Source organism: Anoplopoma fimbria, chromosome 19 (genome assembly GCF_027596085.1).
Source record: "Anoplopoma fimbria isolate UVic2021 breed Golden Eagle Sablefish chromosome 19, Afim_UVic_2022, whole genome shotgun sequence".
In the NCBI taxonomy this organism is placed as follows: Eukaryota; Metazoa; Chordata; class Actinopteri; order Perciformes; family Anoplopomatidae; genus Anoplopoma; species Anoplopoma fimbria.
The window spans coordinates 28070151-28093312 of record NC_072467.1 but is presented as its reverse complement, the minus strand read 5'-3'; the positions used below and the strand labels follow the sequence as shown (position 1 = coordinate 28093312).

Genomic DNA, 23162 nt, shown 5'->3' with positions numbered 1-23162 from the left:
AGGTGGACGCAGAATGATTCCACGTCTTCCTCCACAGGTTCACCCCTGGATTGTGTCCTCTCATCACTCCTTCACATTCCGTATGCAGATGACTCAGTTATATATCCTGATGACTCAGTTATATATCCTGATGACTCAGTAATATATCCTGATGACTCAGTTATATATCCTGATGACTCAGTTATATATCCTGATGACTCAGTTATATATCCTGATGACTCAGTTATATATCCTGATGACTCAGTTGTATATCCTGATGACTCAGTAATATATCCTGATGACTCAGTAATATATCCTGATGACTCAGTTGTATATCCTGATGACTCAGTTATATATCCTGATGACTCAGTAATATATCCTGATGACTCAGTTATATATCCTGATGACTCAGTAATATATCCTGATGACTCAGTAATATATCCTGATGACTCAGTAATATATCCTGATGACTCAGTAATATATCCTGATGACTCAGTTATATATCCTGATGACTCAGTAATATATCCTGATGACTCAGTAATATATCCTGATGACTCAGTTGTATATCCCAATGACTCCATTATCAGACGCTGTGGAGGCGTAACTAATTTGTTTCCTGTGAAGACCAAAGTTGTTTGTTTTTTTAAAGACTGCATGTAACAAGCAAATAAATCACACGTGTGCTGGATCTTTTCGGATTTTGAATATCCAACTTTTTAAAAGTTTAACCTACCCCTTCTGATTTTCTGTCTAATAACTGGCAGTGAGGCTCCAGACAATTTGTCAGCCGTCCCAAAGTCAGTGAAAACCATCAAAAATTCTAAATGTACACTTTTTACATCTTAAGTGACTATTTGCATAAAACACAATTCAGATGATTATGAAATAAATTATGTATTTTTATTCAAATACTTGCTTTGATTAAAAGAAAACTTGGCATCATGACCTACTGGTCATATGACACTTTTAGTGTGAACTTGACTTCATGGTTAATATTCTCTGCTTGTTTGTTTAGTCATATTTTAGCAGCTGGACTCTTCGCTTCAGAAAACACTGTAGTTGTTTTTATTTCAGTTTTTTCACATTTTCAATTTCTGATATTCCGTTCAAACCAGCTGGCAGTTTTCACACCAAAGTGTCCTGGATAATTTCATTAATATGGTAACGAGGTTGTGTGAGTGTTGATCGGAGATTAGACTGTGATGTTCAAACAGGAGGCGTCGGCTCTGCAGCGACAAATCCTCCCATGAGGTCAGAATCAGAACTCAGGTCTTTGATCAGAACATCAGACGCCATCAGCCTTCTGCTGACAGATTCCCACTGAACACTTGTCTGTGCAAGAAAAAAACAGAACTCAGATTTCTGTCAGAAGGTCCGATAACAGATGTCGGTTTCAGACAAAGCAGATCCGAAGTCTGATCACATAGTTGTTCCAGATTGACCCCAGACAGATTCTGGTTGTTTTTCTGAGCTGTGCAAACAGACCTCACTCTGTTCTCCTTCATTTTACCAAACGTGTGATGTAGAAGCTTTTTGTCTGTACATCATAGTGTCAAAGTGTTTTTGGACTGAATGCAAAGTGAATCTTTGTCTACATGATTGCATTCAAAGTTAATTGAAAGACATTTGAAGACATAAATCTGATCCATGTGGTGCAAATGATAAAGGTGTTTATCTATCGAACACCAGTGGAACTATGTTTTAAACAGAACAACACTTTCGTGTCGTTGTTACATTTCAAATGTTTTGCACGTTTCAATTTCCTCTCGATACATTCATACACTTTGTTTTCAGAATAAAGTTCTGTGTTCAAAAGAAACAATTTAGTTAGTTTCGTAAAACATCACAGTTGGCGTTCAGCTAAATGTTTGTTTTGTAGTTAAGTAGGCTGCGTAAGGTTTTGTTGGTTAAGTTACGTGTGGTACGTGTGTTAATGTAACTTTAAATAAGTCAAACTTTCGCTTTAAGACGGGACACAGAAAGTGAAAAGTTTTGTGTTTTAAGAGCATTTTTTATACAATATTACCATCCATACTTGGCATAAAATGACAGAAAAGCACCAATGCCGTCGTTATTAAACGCTAAACGTCTCACAAATGTACCGTGTCATTCATACTCCATTCTGTGAGGCAGACAGCCTGATGCATCTCGTGTTGGAGTCATTCTGGTGGCGCCATCATCACATTTTTGCAAACTGCCAGATTACAAACTGCAGCAAATCATTGACTGGTTACAGTTTATGATCTCTCCACTCAATATTTCTTTATTACCTCTTTCGTTGTGTTCATGACATCATGTCTTCTCTCCGATTGCTGACTGCGGGACATTTTCATTGGTCTGGAGATGAATGTGACGATGGCGGTTTGTTTCAGAACGAGCTTCCACTCTGTGTCTCTATGATTTATTTAAACAAGGACTTAAACAGGCCCTATTATGATATTCTCCGGGTGCATATTTTTATCTCCAGTTACAGTTACAACATGTTTACATCGTTAATGCCCATCATCCTCCTTGTTGTTCTCATCATTCTGTCCTGCAGCACCTCTTCTCACCCTCTCTCTGTAACGCTCTGTTGTAGCTCCTCCCTCCAGAAAGCAAAGTCTGCTCTGATTGGTCAGCTAGCCCGCTCTGTTGTGATTGGTCAACGTTTCACATTTCAAAAAACTCTTCCTCTGGAGCTTCAGCTCAGTCTCTCTCTTTTGTTGTTTGAGGGCCAAACTAGTTTTACATCACTTCTGTAACATTATGATCTCATAAAGTTACATTATGACCTCATAAAGTTACATTATGACCTCATAAAGTTACATTGTGACCTCATAAAGTAACATTGTGACCTCATAAAGTGACATTGTGACCTCATAAAGTTACGGAAGTGAAGGAGAGAATTCAATGGAGCCGCTTCAGGAGCTCACGTGGACTTCAGGTTTTACACTCTACGGACCTTTTACATGTACAAAAATATATGTAACACACTAAAGAAGAGGGGAAAAGTGGAAAAGCATAACAGGGCCACTTTAAAGTAGGCTACAACAGATTCTCTAATGAAGCTCCCAGGACTCTCGTCTTTACCGTCTTCACAGCTCTGCTCTTGTTTTGTCAAAAGTGTGGACCAACCCGTCGAGCGGGCTAACTGCCCGGCTCCCCTTTGGGCCCCAACGTTGACAGGTAGAGCCTATTTTCTCATTTATGAATTCACAGCTCTCCCTGTAAAGAGCCTCTCTGAATAAATAAGCTGTCACCTCTGGGAGGACGAGGAACGAGGGCAGCCGCTCTCCATCTGAAGAAAACGGCTTTCTAACGTGTGACAGGACATGAAAGGAAAACCTGCTGCATGTCTGTGTGAGCGCTTTTGAGGAATCGAGGCGAGGTCTCACCGAGCGTAAAATAAATCTCCTCAGGGAAGAAGGAGAATAAAAAAGTCTCTGATATATCCTCTCATGTTGGATCTCATCAGTCTGCGATGTTCGACACTTTCTAGGACGCATTGAACCACTTTTCGGTGAATCTGCATCTTTTTTGTCTCATCTGACTTTCCTATGAGATTTCCTTCGTTTCCCAGAATGCCATTCTGCGGCCCCAAGTTCAAAGGATGTGAACTTGTTCTTCTCAGCTCTGATTTCACCTGCACCTGAAGAGAACCATAACCACAGCTCTGTGATTTCCCAGTTGACAAAAAAAAGAGACATGCTTTATTCAAACAGCAACCTGTCTTGTAGCTGCAATGCATTCTGGTCTACTTCCTGCTCCCGTGGGTGTAGGACCGCTCTCTGATGGATTCGGTTGGTACGAAATGGCCGCTCTAGAAAGAAGTCTTTGTCTTTGATTGTGATTATCTGACAGAAAAGAAGCTGACATTAAACGTTAATTCTTCAGATCAGTAAAACATTTCTGTTTTCAAAACTTCACCAGAGCTGCAAAAAATACCAGGATGTAACAAACATGTTGTCTACGTTCGCCAGTTCTCCACAGGAAGAAAAAACACAACGGCAAACACGCTAAATGGAGCCAGAAAGAGAAAGTTAGTCCTCAGTAGTCGGATCCAACTGTTTAACCACTTTTTGAGAGAAATTTCTCCTTAAATATGAGTCAGATCTGTTTGATGGAAACATCAGAGCGGTCGTTGGAGGCCGACATCTGAGAGAGACAGATGGTCTGGAGATGAGTTTCTACAATTAGACCTTTTAAAAGACATTCGGTTCTCCTCTGGAGGGAACCACCAGCGCCGGATTTAACAGAAGGAAAGTTTTGTGGATTATTCTCTTTAAGCCGAAGAGAAAGGTGCCCCGAAGTGTCCACGTGGTGTTCTCTGCTTTGACGTTAGAGGAAAAACTGCCTGAAAACAAAGTTCTTCTGAATAAGATTGAATAATGAACCCGTCTTACACGTTCAGTAGTAGAGAACAAAATACTCAAATCCTTATTTTATCAGTTGTTTTTTTTACCACCAGAGTTGTGTTTGTTTATACCCGATGGATATAAAGATTTTTTTGTACTCGAGCTTGGCATCATAGCGTGAACCTCCGCAGATGGCGTGCGAGCTCCAAGCATGTACGCACTGTCCGTTGTATTACTCTCTAAAACACCAGGGGGCGTAGAAACAAAGTGTACTGTGAAGAATCAAAAAGAAAACCAGCTATAAACCAACCTCCACAATGTCAAGAATGGAATGTAATTATCTGTAAACTTATATTTGATATTCATGGACTGTAAAGAAAGAAGTCAGGTAATAGATGTATTATAAAGAAATGAAGGTTGAACATCCTGTAAACGATTTGATTTGGCTGCAAAATATTTATTCAGATCCTGTTTCTAAAGCATCTCAAAATGAATTTACAGGCTTTTATATAATCCCTATTCATGTAAATAGTGTGTTTATCAGTGAACTATTTGTGACAGCCACCTGATCACGAGCAAAGTTTGTGGTTGCGGATCCTTAGCGCACCAAGCGCCTCACGCTGCCTTCACTGTGGTGACTATAAACTAAGCTTTAGTCCAATAATTCTCTCTCTTTTAGCTCTGTTTTTGGTCTCCACCAGCTCCACCAGTCTATTTAGCTGCACTACGTTCACCAGCAGTTTATGAGAGCGTTGAAACTCAACCAAAGCAGTGAGGAAGCTCTTGTACATGTCACATATTTCAGTACCCATTATTGTTATATTCCCATTTCACAGGAAGAAATGTATAGTTCAGCTTTGTACAAATTTTACAAATCGTACAAAAGTTTGTATTCTGATATATATATATATATACACGTCAGTAACACCACCCACAGCGCTCCATCACATATCAACATATCAGGGTTCATTATTCTCTGTTTTAATAACACAGATTTCATTTCTCTGCTACCTGTCAGTCACTCTATCGCAATAATTGGTCGCTCTTTTCTTTAATTTCCTCACACAGCCGACTGTACGCAGATAGAAGCGATGGCCACCGTCACAATATTAATTTGTGGTGCTTCTCATCAGAGGAGGAAACTAACAGCTGAGGCGTTTTTATTTGTAGCTCCACTGATGCTATCACGTCTGCTAGCTGTCAGTTAGAAATATCTCAGCCGCTATCAGATGGATGTCCATGAAGTTAGGTACATTCAGTCAGTCTTCAAAAAGATGAATACTATAATGCTCTTATTTTTCATCTAGTGCCACTAACAGTTTCCTCTTCAGTTCATGACAGAATGAGTTTCAAAGATAATAATTGAATGTCCTCAGAGTTAATCTGTTTATGTAGCATAGAAATGTCTCGAGCAGATCTTAATGATTGATATATTTTATTTTATTAATAAAGCTGATCAAAGTCCCACTACTGTGGTTTGTCGGCCTCATTACCAACAGTCTGTCAGTTCTGCCACCTAGATTGAAAAAAATAACCAGCTCAGTCTCACAAAATGTCGAATAAAAAACACGACAATTTGTAGAAATGAAGCACGCAACAACAGCATTCCTGCTTTTAGCGTGTCATTTTATGCCATGTAGTCTGTAGTTACTACAATGTAAACACATTTGCGTTAATAAGTTACGCACAGGGGACGTGATATAGTACTAAAGATGAAAAACGACTAATTACAAACACAAGACTTTCACTTAGGATACCAGGGTTCGTGTCCCAAAGTGTTGAGTTATTTTAAAGTTACATTAGTGATGTTTGTGACGCATTTCTGTACTTATGTTACGTTTTACTAAGTTTATGTACTTATTTTAAGCCCAACCATGATGTTCTTCATAAACCTAAGTAAGTGGTTTTAATACATATCATGATTTTAAGCTTTCCCTCAAAATCAGGGTGAAATAATCGGTGAAGTCTGAATGTTAAAAGGCTCAGATCAGGACAGAGGCCAAAATCTGGACATTTATTATTAAGTGTGTGATGTTTAAAGTGTCCAGTTTCTAATCCAGCTGGTGAACATCATTCCCATTAAGATCATTTCAAATTCATGTGAGAGAATACATTTTTATCACAGTTCATCCATATTCAACCCATAATATTTTATGTCTTTAATGTACTAAACTATAGAATAGCTACAGTCACAAGAGAAAATACTGATTAAGCCTTTAAATATCTTTGATCAGCAAAAGAAAGTGAACTTTCTTACTTAGCCTTCAATTGATTTCTTTTTTTTTTGCAAGGGAAAAATTAAAGAACAGCATGTTAGAACAGCATATTAATAAGTCACGTGTTTTGCTGCATAATTCAAAGCACACATGGTAAAGTCATGTGGATCAATATCTCATTACCATGTCACAACTTATATACGCTCTTGGCAGAATTGGCTGCGCTCCCAGCAGCCTACTTACTGGTTGGCTCTCCGGGGGCTGTTTTTCCGGAAGCTGTGCAGAAAGTAAAATCCCTGTTTGCTCAAAACACGACAGAAGTTTTGGAGGTGTTTTGGATCTCTTCAAGGTTGTATCATGAACGCTGTGTTTGTCTGGTGTCTTTCTCTGAAGATGATAAGGCTGTTGGAGGTGGCCATCTGGAGGAGACGGCTGCTGTCGGTCTTCTATCCAGCGGTGATTTATATCAACCTGGTTTTTATCCTCCTGTGAGGGACGTGTGCCCTTTGACCCCTTGTCTCCTCGTTTCTGGATTATCTCACTGTCTTTATTGGTTCGTCTCCTCCCTCCTGTTTCTTCAGAGGCCAGTTCCATCTTTAATAAGAGCTTTTTAATATTTCAGACCGTCTCACACAATCCCTTAGGGGGCGAGTACTGGACCTTCACTACAACAGCAACAAAAACACTTGAATTCAAAGCACATTTGATCACACAACTTAGATTTCCACAAATAATAAATTTTATAGAATGTATTAAAGTGTCATTCCTTAAAAAATGACTGTGGCGAAACAGAAAACGTACACCAAACTAGGAAGGTGCCTTCAGTAGGGTGCAGATCTCTGCCTGGTGTGTCTGTAACAACCACTTCTGTATTGTGTGATTTAAAACATATAACCCACAACTGGCTAACCCCCCGTCTGGACACTAATGGACTGTAAGGTGTAAGGTTGTGCAGCTCAAAGTCATTGTTCAATAGTCGTCATACAATCTTGCCAAATCCAATAACCCACTAAATTCACCCAAATGTCAGCCGTGTAGCAGCTGCTGAGTGGCGGCGAGGTACTCAGCACTGTGTGCACTGGTAGTTATGTTAGCTGTAAGCTGTTAGCCGGAGAGCAGCGGCCGAGAGGTACTCAGTATTGCTACTTTAAAATGCCTTCATCATTATCTCATAATATATGTAAACAACTTCCTTATGAAAACTTAAATGACTGAATTTTATACCTGAATTACTTCCTCAAGTTTAGGTGACGGAGGGAAATTCTAGGAAAGTATTTCTATGGATCCAAACCCAGGAACACTGAGACGAACAGGCTGAATATGACACACAGATATCTGCTAAAATTGTGCTTTAAATTTAAATAAATTTTAACCGAGAAGTCTTAACCATATAAGAGTGGACTGAAAATATTTGAAATCATCAAATTAAAGCCCAAAAAAGCACAGGTAGGTTTTCTCTCCTGTTTAGGACTGCACACGGTCTCCTCATCCAGCATGTTTAAACATGTTTGATTTCATCATGCTGAGGTCGGTGGAGCTCGTCCAGTGTGAAGCCGGCCGCCACTCACCAAGATTGAAATCTGACAGCGATCCTGACAGCAGCCAGCGGGGGGTTTGACTCAAAAAGAAGTGACAAAATAAATCATTCAGATTGTTCTCAGGTAGTTTGAACAGCAGAGAATCTCACTTTTCACTGACTCGACTCCGAAACCTCTTCAACATTAGATTTTTCTCTTTTACTTTAAGCGTTTACATGTAGAACGCTGTCGGACATGTTTCTTGTCTCATCGTTGGAGCTGTATGATAAAAAAAAAATTCAAAGCTTCAAGCTTTCTCCTCCTAAAGATCCCCTGCCCCCCCCACCTCTAAAACATGGTAGGGAGTGAGTGGAAAGAGGTGAAAATAGATGTGAAACAATGGAATAGCAGCTAACAGCTAATGATTCAGACAAACATGTCATTAATGTCACACTCCTACTGACAGGACTTTTTATATTACAACCATTAATTATCAATCAGCGCTCTGCAGTCGCTGCTAAGATCCTGAAACGAACCATAAAACACAGCTACACATTTGCAGTTTGGGTTTCCAATCCTCCTTTGTCAGTTGTTTTTTAGATGAATTGTTTGAGTGTTTGAACACAGGTAGGTTTTATTCCTGTGTTGATGAGGAGGTAGTAGAGATGCTGCCAAACAGCTCAGTTTATTTCTCCATGAACTCTCTGGAAGCTGTTTCCCTCTCTGAACGCTCCACTAGCTCAGTGCTGAAGATAAATCACCAGCTTCTGGACTTTCTATAGGTTTAAATGAGCTTTTTTTCCCTCAGACCTCACAGCGTAGCTTTAAACATTTATTGACAATAGCGACCCGGTTCGACTTGGCGTGCTGCAGTGTTTTTCTGAGAGTAGATTACGTCCGGTGATGCATTCGGGTCATTTTCACCCCAGGACACAGACTGTTACAGTCCAGCTCGATGTCCACAGAATGTTTTCTCATCAGGTTTTTTCGGCGTTAAGCGGAGATTGATGGATCTATTTTCTCTCTACGTCGCCTGTCTTGTAAGCGTAAAGACTATCTGTCGAGAGTGACTCCCCGCTACAGTACAATGCACTCAACAGGAGGGGAGGGAAACGACTGTCTGGCCTCCAAAAGTACACCTTGGACCAGATGAACTCAGGCGAGTTCAGGCGAGTCATTATGTCATCGATCCCCGGAGCATTTAACCAGCTTCAGTCCAGACTGTCCCATTGATCAGTCCGGCATGCGGTTACATAAGGTGACAAACGCACCGTGACCGAGGTGTCCTCCGGTCTGGACGGGTGGACAGACATTCAAGCTGCTGCTCCTCTCAGCTCACTCTGTTGCCCTTCACATGCATGAATGTCAGAGAACAAAGGGATAATTCATATTGATTGTAGAAAAACATATCAGGTCGAGTTTGGAGTTCGACGACGGCTCAGAAACAAACAACAGACAGTCATCTGTGTAAAAAAAAAAAAAAAACAAAACATTTAGCAGGGAGGGTCTGAGGTTTGATCCTCTGCATTTAAACCCAGACAACATCAGCTCAAACTCAATGTGTTTATAGTGATTCTGGAGTTGGCTCTGTGTGTTTGTCTCCCTAGATTCAGTACATTGGGTTTTTAAACATTTCAAAAGTTTGTTTCTAGAAAATGTCTTACCTCCAGGAGGATCGTGCAATTGGTTGCATATCTGCATACATGAGTTCGCTAGTGAGTGTGCATCTCTGTGTCTGTCCACGGCTAATCTCGCATTTTGATGCAGCAAACTGCATGACATTTTGAGTGTTCAGTTATGGCTGCATGCTCAATGACCTCTTGCGGTTCAGGCAACTCACACTTTCTCAGAACAGCAAAGGACGTTACAACATTGCGTTGAAAGGTCAGCAAAACCGCTGTGAAGGATTTATGGTGCTGGTAATCCTTTTTAGTCAGTGAGGCTTCCTGCTAACTGATTGTTACTGGAAGCTGTGTTTGACTATCAGCTAACAGCTAACTGAACTACCAGTACACCCACTGCTGAGTACATCGCCGCCACTCAACCGCTGCTAAACGGGAGTCTAAATTAGTTTTTTGTAAAATTGTATGACGTGTCTTTTACAAGGAATTTGAGTCGATTGCCTGCATACATCACTGCTTGTTTTTGAGTTTGAATGAATTGTGTTTTATGTCGCCTTACAGCCCATTGGAGTCTAGACGGGGGGTTAGCCAGTTTTTGGTTATATTGATTCAATCACACGGTACATCAGTGGCCGTTGCAGACACACCTGACTGAGATCTACACTCTACTAAGTGCACCTTTCTTGTTTGTTCTGTTGTGGGTATTTTAAAAGGACCACATGGTGGTCAGGCTTTTTTTATTTCCTTTTGTCCCACTGGTGATGATTTTCATCCACCCAATGATTTATTTTCTTGTGTGTAATGAACACCTGCAGATTTTTCGCTATGCTTTTGAAATGTTCAGCCGGACTCCGTTGTCGCTCTCAGAGCAGCCTCGGGTGTATTGATCTATCCGCTCCTGCTTCCCCGTATGAACCGTCCAGGTTCCTGTTCGCAGTCAGAACAGATGTGTCTTCTGGGCTTTCAGCGTTGCTTCCTGGTCGGCTCTTTAATTTTTTTTTTTTTCTCAATAAAGGGATTGATTTCTTTCCCCTGCAGTTTGATACAGATATCAGAGATGCTGGTTCCCCTGGCTGCTTCCTCTCTGTAGAGGTCTCTTACATCAGTTAGCCCTGCTCAGGCGGCAGGACGGCTCGTGTTCAGAGACGCCGCTTCTGTTTGAACGGTTGAACAAAGAGAACGGCGGCTTTGACTTCTGTCTTTGTTCAGCCGGACTCTTACCTAATAAATAACAGATTTAAGGGGATATAAATGGATAGTTTGATCTCTCAGACTATGACAGGTTTGCTCATCAGCGTTGAAGCCTCCAGTCTGATCCGAGTCATTTTTTTATTGTTTTTTCAGGCCGATGAGCTTCGTTGTCACAGATTTACAGCATCGTAGTGAACAGAAGTTGAATCCTGCTAGCTTACTGTAAAGCTTGATTCATGTTTGCTGCCTCCACGAGGGTTAAGAGTGTCTGCACGGCTAAAGCTGTCCAACATTATCTTACTATGCAGACGAGGGTGGTTGAGGAAAATTGTTAACTTTGAGTAGCTTTGAAAATGTTGGTGTGCTGCGAGGAAAAACCTGTAAGGAGTAGAAAAGATCAAAACATTTCCTCGTCACGATTCAACGTCAGCCGGTCAGCGACCGTACAAGTGGAAAATACAAATGTGGCTTGAGACATTTTTCTGTGGTTTCTGTGCAGACGCCAATAAATTAGGTTGAGGACATTTTTGAGTCCTTTTGTTTGAAGCAGCAATACTTTTTTGCATACATTTTTTTTTGTGGCATTTTTCACAGTTTTAATTATGCAACTTAACGGTTTGTATAATATTTTAACTTAAGTTATTCTTAATTTTTTTTAAAGTTTGCATCACGTGTCAATTTCAGCTCTTAACATGCATACAGTCTTTTCAAAATAAACTTCGGTTTTCACAGGAAACAACTTAGTTAGGTTTACATAACAAAAATACACTTAGGTTTAGTAAAATATTGTTTTTGGGGTTAAAATAACCTGCTGTTTCTGAAGTACGCAAGTTACGTGACAAATGAATCAACGTTTCACATGGGGAACGCACATTGTTCGTTCGGTCTCTGTTTGTTGGTGCGATCCACCTCCCCTCCCTCCCTGTGAGGCTTTTGAGGTCTTTATATTTCCTCGTTCATGATTACATGGATTACACAAGAAATTATTTTGTGGACTAAGCTACGAACGCTCAAAAATCTAAATGGTTTATTTTCAACCTGATTTCAGGTTTAATATCTTCACTCCCACTTCCTGCTGTGCAACGGTGATAAGTAAGCAGAGTTTGAACCCTCTCTCTCTGGCTCTATTCGTGTCACTTCTCAACAACCTACGGACTCTTGTGTATTTTTACAACGGTTATTGTTCCGCCTGAGAAACTCTCTTTCAGCTCGGCTTCACACTCAGCCAGTTTCCCATTCATAACCACAGCCTTCTGTCGATGGGTCGGTTGAAGCCTCCCAGTATAAACCTTCCACAGAGGAATAATTTAGACCGAAGCACTCTCCTCCGAGCTTCATCAGAATGAGCGACATCAGTGCGGAGGCTGCGTTGGAGACGGACCAGCTAGGATCTGTGCTTTTAAAAAGCTTTCATGCTCAGACGCATGTGTACACGGTGCTGCAGCGCTGAAACATCCACAGCTATATGCACTCGTAAAAGCTCGACTTGAGACATGAATACATCCATCAGAGAAGCTATTATTGTCAAAAGGAAAAGCTCTACGGCTCACAGGAGTTTGATGATTTCAGTTTGTTCGTACTAGACACTTTGACATAGTTTCATCAATCACTGCTGAAATGACCACCATTGCTCCTTTGCACAGTCCCAGATATCCCGAGAAACTAAACTCCGTCGTGTCTGGGTTCATAACGGAACATCACCCGGAAATGTTGGCTTGTTTTTCTACAGCTGTATGAACCCAAAATAAGCAAATATAACCTGATTGAATTGCTGTAACAGATTATAAAGAGGCCACAATAACTATGCTGATTTGTAAAAAGTCTGAAATTATGTTTCGGTAGTTCTGTCCACAAGACAAGCAAATGCATTTCTTGATTTCTCAATGGAGTTTGGATTGATTGGTGCCAGGCTATGCTAACATTGTAACATTCAAAATACCGTCATATAGCCATAAATACGGCAGTGTCATTATTGTTTGTACCATATGGCTCATACACATACATTTATACATCCATTCACGTCTTTGCATTGACTTTGTGTGGAATCGCTGCGCTCCAAAATTTGCTCAACACAGCACAAGAGTGGCGCTACTTCTCCCCATGATGGAAACAGTTGCCGGGCAGACTTCTGCTGTGCATGGCGATGTCATTTAGCCGAGCGGTAATGAGCGGAGCCGACTGCTCTCCAAAGCCCCGCTCTCTTCATTTCCCTCTAATCTGCCTCCCTCACCTCGGCTCCCGGCTCTAATCGCTGCACGAGGAGGAAGCCAGCGTTTTAAATGAAGCAGCTTACTGGGTGATTAGGAAAAAGGTGAATTATTCATTACAGAATGTGTAATGAGCAGCCGTTCGGCGGAGGCAGAGGGAGTTGAGGGTCTCCTGGAGCGAGACCACACCTCCACATCCGCCGCTGATGGCAGCCATGAGGAGCATGAGAGATGAAAGGATCACATAGAGGTCAGGGATCCACAGGTAATAAACCACGGGCTCGTTAGTCAACCGTTCCTCCTCACATCAGGATTTCTCTGATACGCCGCTAATGAAGCAAACGAGGATCAACGTCTTCATCTTTCTCCTCGTTTTTTAGTTCACTTTCTCAGAGTTGTGGTCAGAACCCCTGCAGGCGTTTACATCGTTTGCTGGCGGGATTACAGGAGATTTCCTTCCATTTCTTTTTTATTTAGACCTGAGGCTGTTTTGCTGTCGGACTCAGGTGGAGTCCATGAAAGCCTCTGGTAGTCTGGTGTTTGAATCCAGTGGAGCTCTGATTCGACCAGCTTTGCAGAACCAGGACAAGGCTCATGGGGAGCTGGGTGAAACTGGGACGTCCTTCACAGAGGAGATGTTTGGACACGTTTCTCTTTCTTTTGTTCTTGTTTTGGGTTCAGGTGTTTGAGGAGGAGGTTCCTCTGTGGCCTTGAAGAAACCAATAAGTTTTGTTATCAGATAACCAGATAAACAAGTAACCATGGAAACACACTAGTCGGGTCCTAATCCGGCCTCGTTAATGTTGTTTTTTTACCTTGTGAGTTTGTGTTTTGAGTCGTCATGGCAACATGTGGTCCTGGAGACACCTAGGTCCAATTAGAAACCAAACCAGCCCCTTTACGCTCTGTTTGCACGTTCACATGAAGGGTCGGCCATATTTAGTTTAACACTTATTGGGGAGTAGAAGCAGGTTTTAAAACCGAGAGTCAACCTGCAGCTCTTACTTTTCACAAACAATGCCGTGTTGGTTCTGTGCAAAAACCCAGTATGAATATTTAGGTATTTAATACTGACTAATATTGTCATACAGATGTTAACAACTTAAAGTAAAGGCATTGTATTTGGGTTTAAATATATTCATGTCCGTTGTCAAAGTGTTGTATATTTGAATACAAATTATATTTCTGGGTATATAGCCCCATGATTTATTATGTATTTTTAACTGTGCATCACTGACTTTATAGTTCAATTGGTGCGATAATTCAACTGTGTAATGTGTGTTACTCTAGCATTAATACTACATTTATTTATACATTTTAACTATAAGTATTTTAACTAATAGTCGTTTTTTATTGTAGTGGTATAATGCACATATATGTATAGTATGATGCTCATCCTATAGCTTGCTGCTGGGTTTAAACACCTTCAAATGAGTTGCAGCAGAAACTACCACAGAGAGAGTTTTAAGAACTCTGCAGAGTATTTATTTCTTTGTCTGCACAGATTTCACCAACTTTATGGTGCCACAGGCGTCATGAAACTTTACAGCTGTCTAGTTAAAAATAAAGTTTGAGTTCAAAGATGGTGTAGCCCAAAAACAAGGGAAAAGAAAGGGGACTAATATGAGTAAAGAAATGTCTCATGAATAAACCTTCTCACACTCAAGGACAGAACTGCTTTTTTAATAAAGATGTTAATCCAGCTGTTGAGTCCCTCTTTACTGTGGAGATAGCTGTGATGTTAGATATTATAATAATTCAAGATCCACTCTCTCTCTGGGGCTTCCAGCTGGATCTCACTTCATAAGTACTGCATTATGTCAGGATTCAGACTGGTCTCTTCCAGCATTCGTAGGAACACCTCTCTGTGTAACCATGAACGAGGCAGTATGAAGAACACTAAAACACACAGTGGATGTTTCCAACTGAAGCTTAGTTTTTACTCGTGGTAGTGAAGCCAACGTGTGCTTCGTTTTAAGATTCTTTAGAAGCAGGAGGTCTTAAAAATCTACACTTGAGTAAATATTTTCCAGCCAAATTAAATAGTTTACAGGATTTTCAACCTTATGTTTCTTTATAGTACATTTAATAACGTAATACTTGACTTCTTAATTTACAGGGCTCGTACAAAGGTAATAAAGTAGTTGATGAATATGAGGTATGAGTTTACAGATGATTACAATCCCTCATCATAGTGGAGGTTGGTTTGTCTCTGGGTTACACTCGTCTTCTTCATTACTCAATTTCTTCATTGTCGTTGTTTTTTGTGTTTTTGTGTTTTTTATGTTCATATATATACTTTTGCATTTTTATATTTCTGTGTACAAAATAGTTAATGTTTATCCTTTTTTCTTCTTGGACCTCTGATTTTTTTGTCTATTTGTCTGTTTCTGTGTAGCTCAAAAAGGCTGTATGCTCCAAGATCACCCAAAGTCAGCGATGTTGTTTTAGTCTAATGGGCCGGTGAGCAGGAGAATAATTACCCAGAAGCCCCGGAGGATGTGCATGAGGAGAGCTGGATAAATGTGTTTCTGGTTTTACTTACAGCGAGCAACGAGCCGCGGAGCCCGGCCCAAACTCCAAATGTTTGTAATGGGGTAATAATTCATGAGAAAAAATAGTATTGCTCTCCCGCTGAGTTCATCTTACCCGCTAACGTGTAGCAGAGAAATAGGACTAAAGCGTAAGCGTCGTAATGAGAGGTATTAGTTCACTTCAGCCGGGATCGTTAGGCTGTGTTCATGGATTATTAGCAGGAAATGAAAAAAGAGGAGGAGTGGCGGGTAAACAGCGTTCATGTAATCGAGTATAAAACGACTGCGGAGATGGTTCTGCTGGGAACCAACGTGCAGTCGGAGCTCATTAAGCTCGGCGGCCGGGTTTGTTTCTTTGGTTTTATCTCCTCGCTGTGCTTCAGTCTTTGATGAGTCCGCCGTTGCATCATCACCACCTTTTGGTTTTTTTGCTCAAACAAACCGAGAGGAGCCGTTCTGCAGCAGCAAAGGAAGGTTTTTTTTTTTTTTTTTCCTCCGCCGTCGAGTAGCCGAAGCCGCGCTCACATCGCCGGTAGACGAGTGAAGTGGATCCAGAACCTCGGGGGTTTGAATCCTGCTGCTACAAAGAGCCCATTGAGTCAGCTCATTAATGCACAACCTTAAAGCAAAGTGGCTGATAGTAGAAAACATTCCAGCGTGTGTGAAGCTCTTCTCCCTGCAGCTCATCCTGGTGGTGCAGTTTCTGACTCTCTGCATGGAAATTGTCACTTTGATTTTGGGATGTTTTTAATTGCACATGTTGTCTCTGCCGACTGCTTCGCTGTCAGACATTTAGAGGAAAAACGAATGACTGATTATATGTGAAGTTATATGTGGAGTTTAGAAATGACTGGATGAACCTCACAGATATCATCATTCAGTTGCAAAGTATATCACAACGATCTGGATTTAATTAATGGATTAATCACGTTTAAGAACTCAAATCTGGCACACAATGAAAGTATCAGAAGTAAAAGTTTACTTGTTTGACAAAAAGGAAAGAATAAACAAGGTAACGAAAGAAATAAAAGGAAGAAGATGAAGAGGGAGCGGAGAGGAATAAGGTCAGGAAGGTGAGACAAAGGACACATAAAAAGGAAAGGCTGCAAGGAAGGACAGAAGGGAGGAAGGAAATAAGATAAAAGAAAGATATTAGAAATGTTTTGTGTATTTTTCTCATGATGAATAAAGAGCTGCAGCCAGGACTTTAAAAATAAAATACTGAGGTCATGAGTTGAAGTCCGACCAATAAACCTAAAAGCAGTCCAATTAAAATGTATGTCTTATAATACAGGAAGTAAACCTTAAATATACACCATAATAGATGTTTTAACATCAAATGCAAACATGCCAACAGTTGTTTAAAGCCCCAAATCACAAGAAAAAAAGAGTGCAGATGTCATGACCTCCGTTTCCTCCATGGGACCTGAAACTCCAGTGGAAATACAAAACTTCACACTGCACGTGCATTTACGTCCTTTGGATAAATTAGTGTTTTCCCGTCTCCAATAATCCTGAGTGACGGTCAGAAACGTCGGCTTAATTCCCCCCGTCTCCCCACATACATCATCATCCGGTTGCCGAGACGATCGTAAACTCTTTGCCCGTCGTCTTCGGTATTAACGAGCAGGTGTGTGATTCTGTGAGGGAAAACCATCGGTGAGTTAATCACGTCTGCAGCGGAGCGACGCCCACCTCTGATTGGCTGTCGCTGAAGGACGCAACACAAACACGCACAGTCTTTTATTAACATCATCCATTCTGATGAGCAGGCGTGCGGGGGGGATATTAGTAGCTTCCTGCACTGGTGTGAGAATATCTGGAGAATTAATGACTCCTTAATTTTTGTTGTTAATTGGATCGGTAACAGAAACGTGAGATGGGACGCTCTGGAAGTTATTTAGATCGTCTTTGAAATGTGTAGCCATGCAAATACAGCTGTTATTTAATGGGAGTGGATGGAAATAAGTAATGTGCTCGATGATATGTATTGGATTTATGTGATCTGGTATCCCAAATATCACTGTCAACTATTTTGATAAAGTTCAAAGGCCTTTACACACCGGGAGCGTGATGTAAAAACATGAAAACGCAAAATCGTCATTGTGACTAATTTGTGTTCAGGGCTTTTATTGTGAAAGGTAAGAACAGAAGTAGTGGATCTCATCAAGGTTAAAAGGAGTAATGAAGTTTTCCTACTTGGTTCGGACAACGGAGTTCCCCCCCCCAAAATCTGCTTTTTAATATTTGCGTTCTGTGAGTATTCATGGGAAATACAACACAACAAACCATATATCAACATGCAAATTTATCTCACAGAAAAAACTCCCCTGGTGTGTAGAAGTCTCAACAGTTTCTCTTTTATTCAGTCTGTTTCAAGCAATTTCGATCATCACTAAATTTTCAGAGGATATTCATGATCCCCAGATGATGATTCCTAATGTTTTTGGAGACTTCCTGACTTTTACTGTAGTCCCAAAACGTTCACTTTAACACAGGAAATATCACAATCTAGTGTGCAGATGTGGCATTTCAATAACTGAGCGCATTCATGATCCCCAGAGTATGAACCCCTCCATTTTAAACAGATATAAGCTGTGTACTTGCACCTCACTCAAACATATTTGGATAATAATAAATAAATAAAAACTGATAGCTGATATCCCCCCGAAACTGTTTCGGATATTCATGGTCCCCAGATGAACAAATATAACAATCTAGTGTTCAAATCTAAAATTAAATTAACTGAGCATATTCATGCTCTCCTGAGGATGAAGCTTTACATTTTGAAAACAACATGAGGTTTCTGCTTACACATATTCAGAAATTAAAATAGCGGATTTCCACCCCAAACTGTTTTGGATATTCATGGTCCCCAGATGATTACAACTAAATGTACCATGACCCCTGAACCTCACTGAGCATCATCACATTTCTGTCCAAAATGTAAACTTTCCACACAAGACATTTCAAGATAAACTAATCGCACAGTTGCAGTGAAATTTGCAGAGCTCGTTCATGCTCCTCAGATGAAACCATTTTGATTTAAATAACCTTTTTTTGACCTTTTTATTTATTGCGATCCTCAGAACACGCTTTACACGTTCAGTCCCATTACTAGTGAGCCTCTGAGAGAATTGTCATTACTTCGCGGCGCTAGCGAGGTTTTGTTCTGTTCGTGTTCTTGCTTTCCTGACGATGCAGATTCCAGTCCTGGTTTCAATTTCACCGTTTGGATTTTATTTAACCTTTCAGTTGGTTTGTGTGATGCTAAAACTGTTCCTGTTCTATTCCCTCGTCTGGATCTGCCATGACTTACTGTGTGTGCGCCCTCAGCAGCGAGCAATTACTCACATTGAGAAAGCTTTCATTTCTTTCTTTTGGTTGTGAGTTTGCTTTTATATTCTGAGTTTGAAAGCGAGTGAGATGTTCCTATTTTTATTTTGTTTCTGCTGTGAGGATTACACGTTGACATTTCCTTCACTCAGCGGGGGGGTGAACCAGAGTTGAACCCAGAAGCACAGGTGAGGCCGGATAAAGCCTCTAAAACGACAAGTCATCTCCTTTATATAATCCTTCCCTTCTTCATGCAGCTCTCCTAAATACCCAGAATGCTTTTCACTGTAGAAGCAGCAAAGACAAAGTTAGATAAAAAAAGGAAAGAATAAACAAGGTAACGAAATAAATGAAAGGAAGAAGATGAAGAGGGAGTGAAGAGGAATAAGGTCAGGACGATGAGACAAAGGACACATAAAAAGGAAAGGAAAGAAGTGAGGAAGGAAAGAAGGAAAATGAAAGATATTAGAAATGTTTTGTGTATTTTTCTCATAATGAATAAAGAGCTGCAGCCAGGACTTAAAATAAAATACTGAGGTCATGAGTTGAAGTCCGACCAATAAACCTAAATGCAGTCAAATTTAGATTTATGTCTTAAAATACAGGAAGTAAAGCTAAAATATGCACCATAATAGATGTTTTGAACTGTCAAAAGTAAATATACCCAGAATGCTTTTCACTGTAGAAGCGGCAGACTCTCTAATGAACCCGGGTTAACTCGTACGGGAGTCGACAGCACATCAGTAACATCGGCGCTCTGAGGCGTCGTTCGCTGTCCTGTTTGGGACTGAAGGTACTTTGTCCTGGTTCTTGTGGTCCATTTGTCTTTTCTCCCCTTCCACCCCCTCTCGAGGCGCTTAACAAACGAGCCCCATAGTTGCTGAGCTGTTCCTCCGACGGCGGCGTTGTGTCTCTCCAGGGTCACACGGGGGAAGAGGATGGCTCGGGCGCGGCGTTCCTGCTGACCTATCCACTACCCGCCTCTAATGGGTCATATTTTAGCTCCGGTGGCGTGACGAATGGCCGCGCTCTAAAAGCCCTGTCCAAGGTGCTGAAACCGGGTTGATCTATGACGGAGTCCCGCTGATAAATGCCTCCCATCAGTTTGGGCGTGACGCCGATTCATCACCTCGCTGAGGTTTGTGTTGGGGATCCATATTGGATTTTTAATGAAAGGGAATATAATGCAATTCAAAGTCAATGGGTTTGCCGATGTCCTCGCTCTTTACACACACACACACACACACACACATTCACACACACATAAACAAACAGTTTGAGATTGCATTGCATTTCCCTAACACTGTTAGAGCACCTGCCTTGAAGGGCGGCTGCTGTAATTGTGTTTGTCTACAGCAGACCTCACACATACTGCTGCTGTATGAGTCTGACAAGATTTATGAACCGCATCCATACAAATGACTATTTTTGCATTTGAAAGAGGCTTTTTTTGTGGCAATAGACATAATTGCAGACATGTTTAGTTGTCAAAATATAAAGAGAAAAGATTGGAGTTATAAGACACCACACAGGTTTAATGAAAAAATGTATTTGTTCATAAAATTGTATACATTATAATCATTGATTGTACACTAGACTAACAATATTGTTTTTTTCTTCTGTTATTATAAACCATCTTCGCTTGGCACCGTTTAACGTAACACAGCAAAGAAAATGCTTTTTTTCATTTTTTTGCAGACATCAAAGCCGTCTTCAACAAAGTATTTAAGACAGAATAGTTCCTCTGCTGTGCTTTCCTCTGGTTGCACTGCATGAATGAGCGGTAGCCTTGTAGATTATAGTCAAGGCATCTGCCTGATTAAGCTTGTTATAATGACACAAGTTTGAAATACAAAATAGTCTCTGCTTTTAGCCATTTATGTTAAATGTTTCTGAATGTTCCTCTGATGACACCCAGCTGAGTTCCAGTGCAAAGTGTCCCATCAGTCTTTTAAAAGAGGGCTTGTAAATTACATTGTCCAGCTTCCATCACTCTTCATCTTTGCTTAATCCCAAAGTGCTTTTACAGACAAGGACATTTCTTACATGGAGTCATCCGGTAAGTCTATTACAGTAGCCCTCACCTTGATCCCAGACACACCGAATTCCAGGAAAGAAGAAGAAGAAGAAGAAGAGGAGGAGTTATGAGTGCTGGGAATGAGCAGCGTCTCAGCCGGGTCTGAAATCAGTTTCCTGTAAAACACTTGGCTGTACATAGAGGTATAGATGACGGAGCAAGCCACGGCAACCACGATAAAAAACACAGCGCAAGACGCCATCACAAGACCGTCCCAGTTCTCAGTTGTCCCCCTCGGGGTGGCCGCCTCCTTTGTGGTCACATTGACACAGTCCCTGCTGAATCCAGGCTGAGCCGCAGTGACCTGAACGCAAACCTGGTAGCAGGTGGAGGGCTTCAGCTGTTTGATGTGGTACTCTTTGACATCAGCGGGAAGCCTGGCTGTGAATGGCATCAAAAGGCCGCTGCCCTGGGCTAAAACTGACCAATTTAGTCGTGATACCAACCCCCCCGTGCTCTCCCAGGAAACCCGGACAGAATGAGACTGGACAGATGTGATGTAAACCTGTAGCGGTTGATCTAAACGCTGGGCGATGTATCCGTCTACAGCAACCATCACAGACTTCAGGTCCGCCCCGACAAGATTGTGGGCGATGCAGGTGTACGAGCCTGCTTCCTGCTCCGTGGCATCGTAGAGGTCAAAGGTTCCCTCGGGGTGCATGTAGTACTTATCGGACACGCTCCCGGGTAGAACCCTGTCACCCGACGGCGTCACCCAGAAGATCTCAGGCTCTGGTTCACCAAACGCCCGGCAGTGCAGCGACACAGACCTCCCTTTGCCGACTTCGACCCGATCCGGGAGGCTCCTCGGTGAGATCAGAGGAAGGCAGATCTCCGTCATCTCCCTGAAGTGCACCTGTCGGACGTGCTGGCCTTGGTACTCCGGAGGCTCCACACAGAACAAGGAGTCGGGCTCCATGAACCGAATGGCGGTCCGGTTCATGTTGACCCAGCGGATGACGCAGTCGCAGCGGATGGGGTTGCTGTGCAGGCTGACCTCTCTGAGGTTGGGTAGGGACTCCACGGTGCCGCGGTGGAGCGCGCTCAGAGCGTTGCTGTTCAGCATCAGGGTCTCCAGCCTGGGGAGCTTGTGGAAGGCCCTCGGGTGGATGTAGGACAGCCGGGGGTTGTTGGTGGCCTCGATTTTCGTCAGCTCCGGCAGGTTGTTCAGGGCAAAGCTGTCGATGGAGACGAGCTCCGGCATGCTGTTGATGCCGAGCTCCTTGAGATGCATCATGTCCATGAAGTCCCCTCTCTGGATCCTCTCAATGGGGTTCTTATTCAAATCCAGAAACTTCAAATTCTGGACTCTTGTCAACGCCGCTCGGGGGACACAACTGAGCAGGTTGTCAAAGAACGAGAGGCTCTCCAAGTTCTCAAGGCCAACTAGAGCATTTTCCGGCATTTCAGTCAGATTCATCTTGGCAAGCACGAGGCTCCGGAGGTTCGCCAGGGGTTTGAAGTTCATGTCTGACAGCTCAATGATGGGGTTTTCTCCCAACATCAATATCTCCAGGTGGGGCAGATGCTGGAACCACTGGCTGTTGATGCTTGTCAGTCGATTGGAATTGAGATGGAGCCTCAGCAGCCTGGACAGGCCCTTGAACGCTGCGGGGGTGATGGAGAAAATCAGGTTGTGGTTGATGTAGAACTCCTGCAGGTTGGGCAAGGAAGTGAGGCAGCTGTCAGACAGCTCCTGAATCCAGTTCTCCTCCATGTGGAGAGACAGCAGCCGGGGGAGAGACCCCAGACAAACATCGCTCACCGAGGAAATGTTATTCTGAGACAAGTCGATTTCAGTGATGTTGGCCAAGTAATCCAAAGTTTTCTCCACATTAACGATGTTGTTTGTCTGCAGCAGCAGCACCTGTGTTTCTGAGGGGAGTCTCTCCGGCAGCACCGACAGGCCCAAGTCGTTACAGTCCACTGTGGCGGCCTCGCTGTAAATAGAGCTGGGCGAGAACCAGGGTCGTATCTCACATCGACACAAAGCGGGGCAGCGATCGGACCCCTCAGAGGCCAGAACAAAAGCAGCCAGAGACAGCTCCGCCAGCAAACAAGCCACAACCGCTGTCTCCTTCATCTTGGCCCCCTCGTAGTCCCTTCAGCCAGTAATTGGCCCTTACGGAGTCAGCTGTTAGCGCTGTTA

General features: G+C 42.1%; 2 protein-coding genes across 2 annotated transcripts in view; one reads left to right on the top strand and one right to left on the bottom strand.

The window, feature by feature from the left end:
- Window positions 1-23162, top strand: part of immp2l (inner mitochondrial membrane peptidase subunit 2) — a 115133-nt gene that overhangs the window by 60437 nt on the left and 31534 nt on the right. The gene's annotated exons all lie outside the window — the stretch shown is intronic.
- LOC129108281 (leucine-rich repeat neuronal protein 3-like) lies at window positions 20979-23096 on the bottom strand. The gene has a single exon (XM_054620016.1). It carries the CDS (start codon window positions 23094-23096, stop codon window positions 20979-20981), a length of 2118 nt encoding a protein of 705 aa, XP_054475991.1.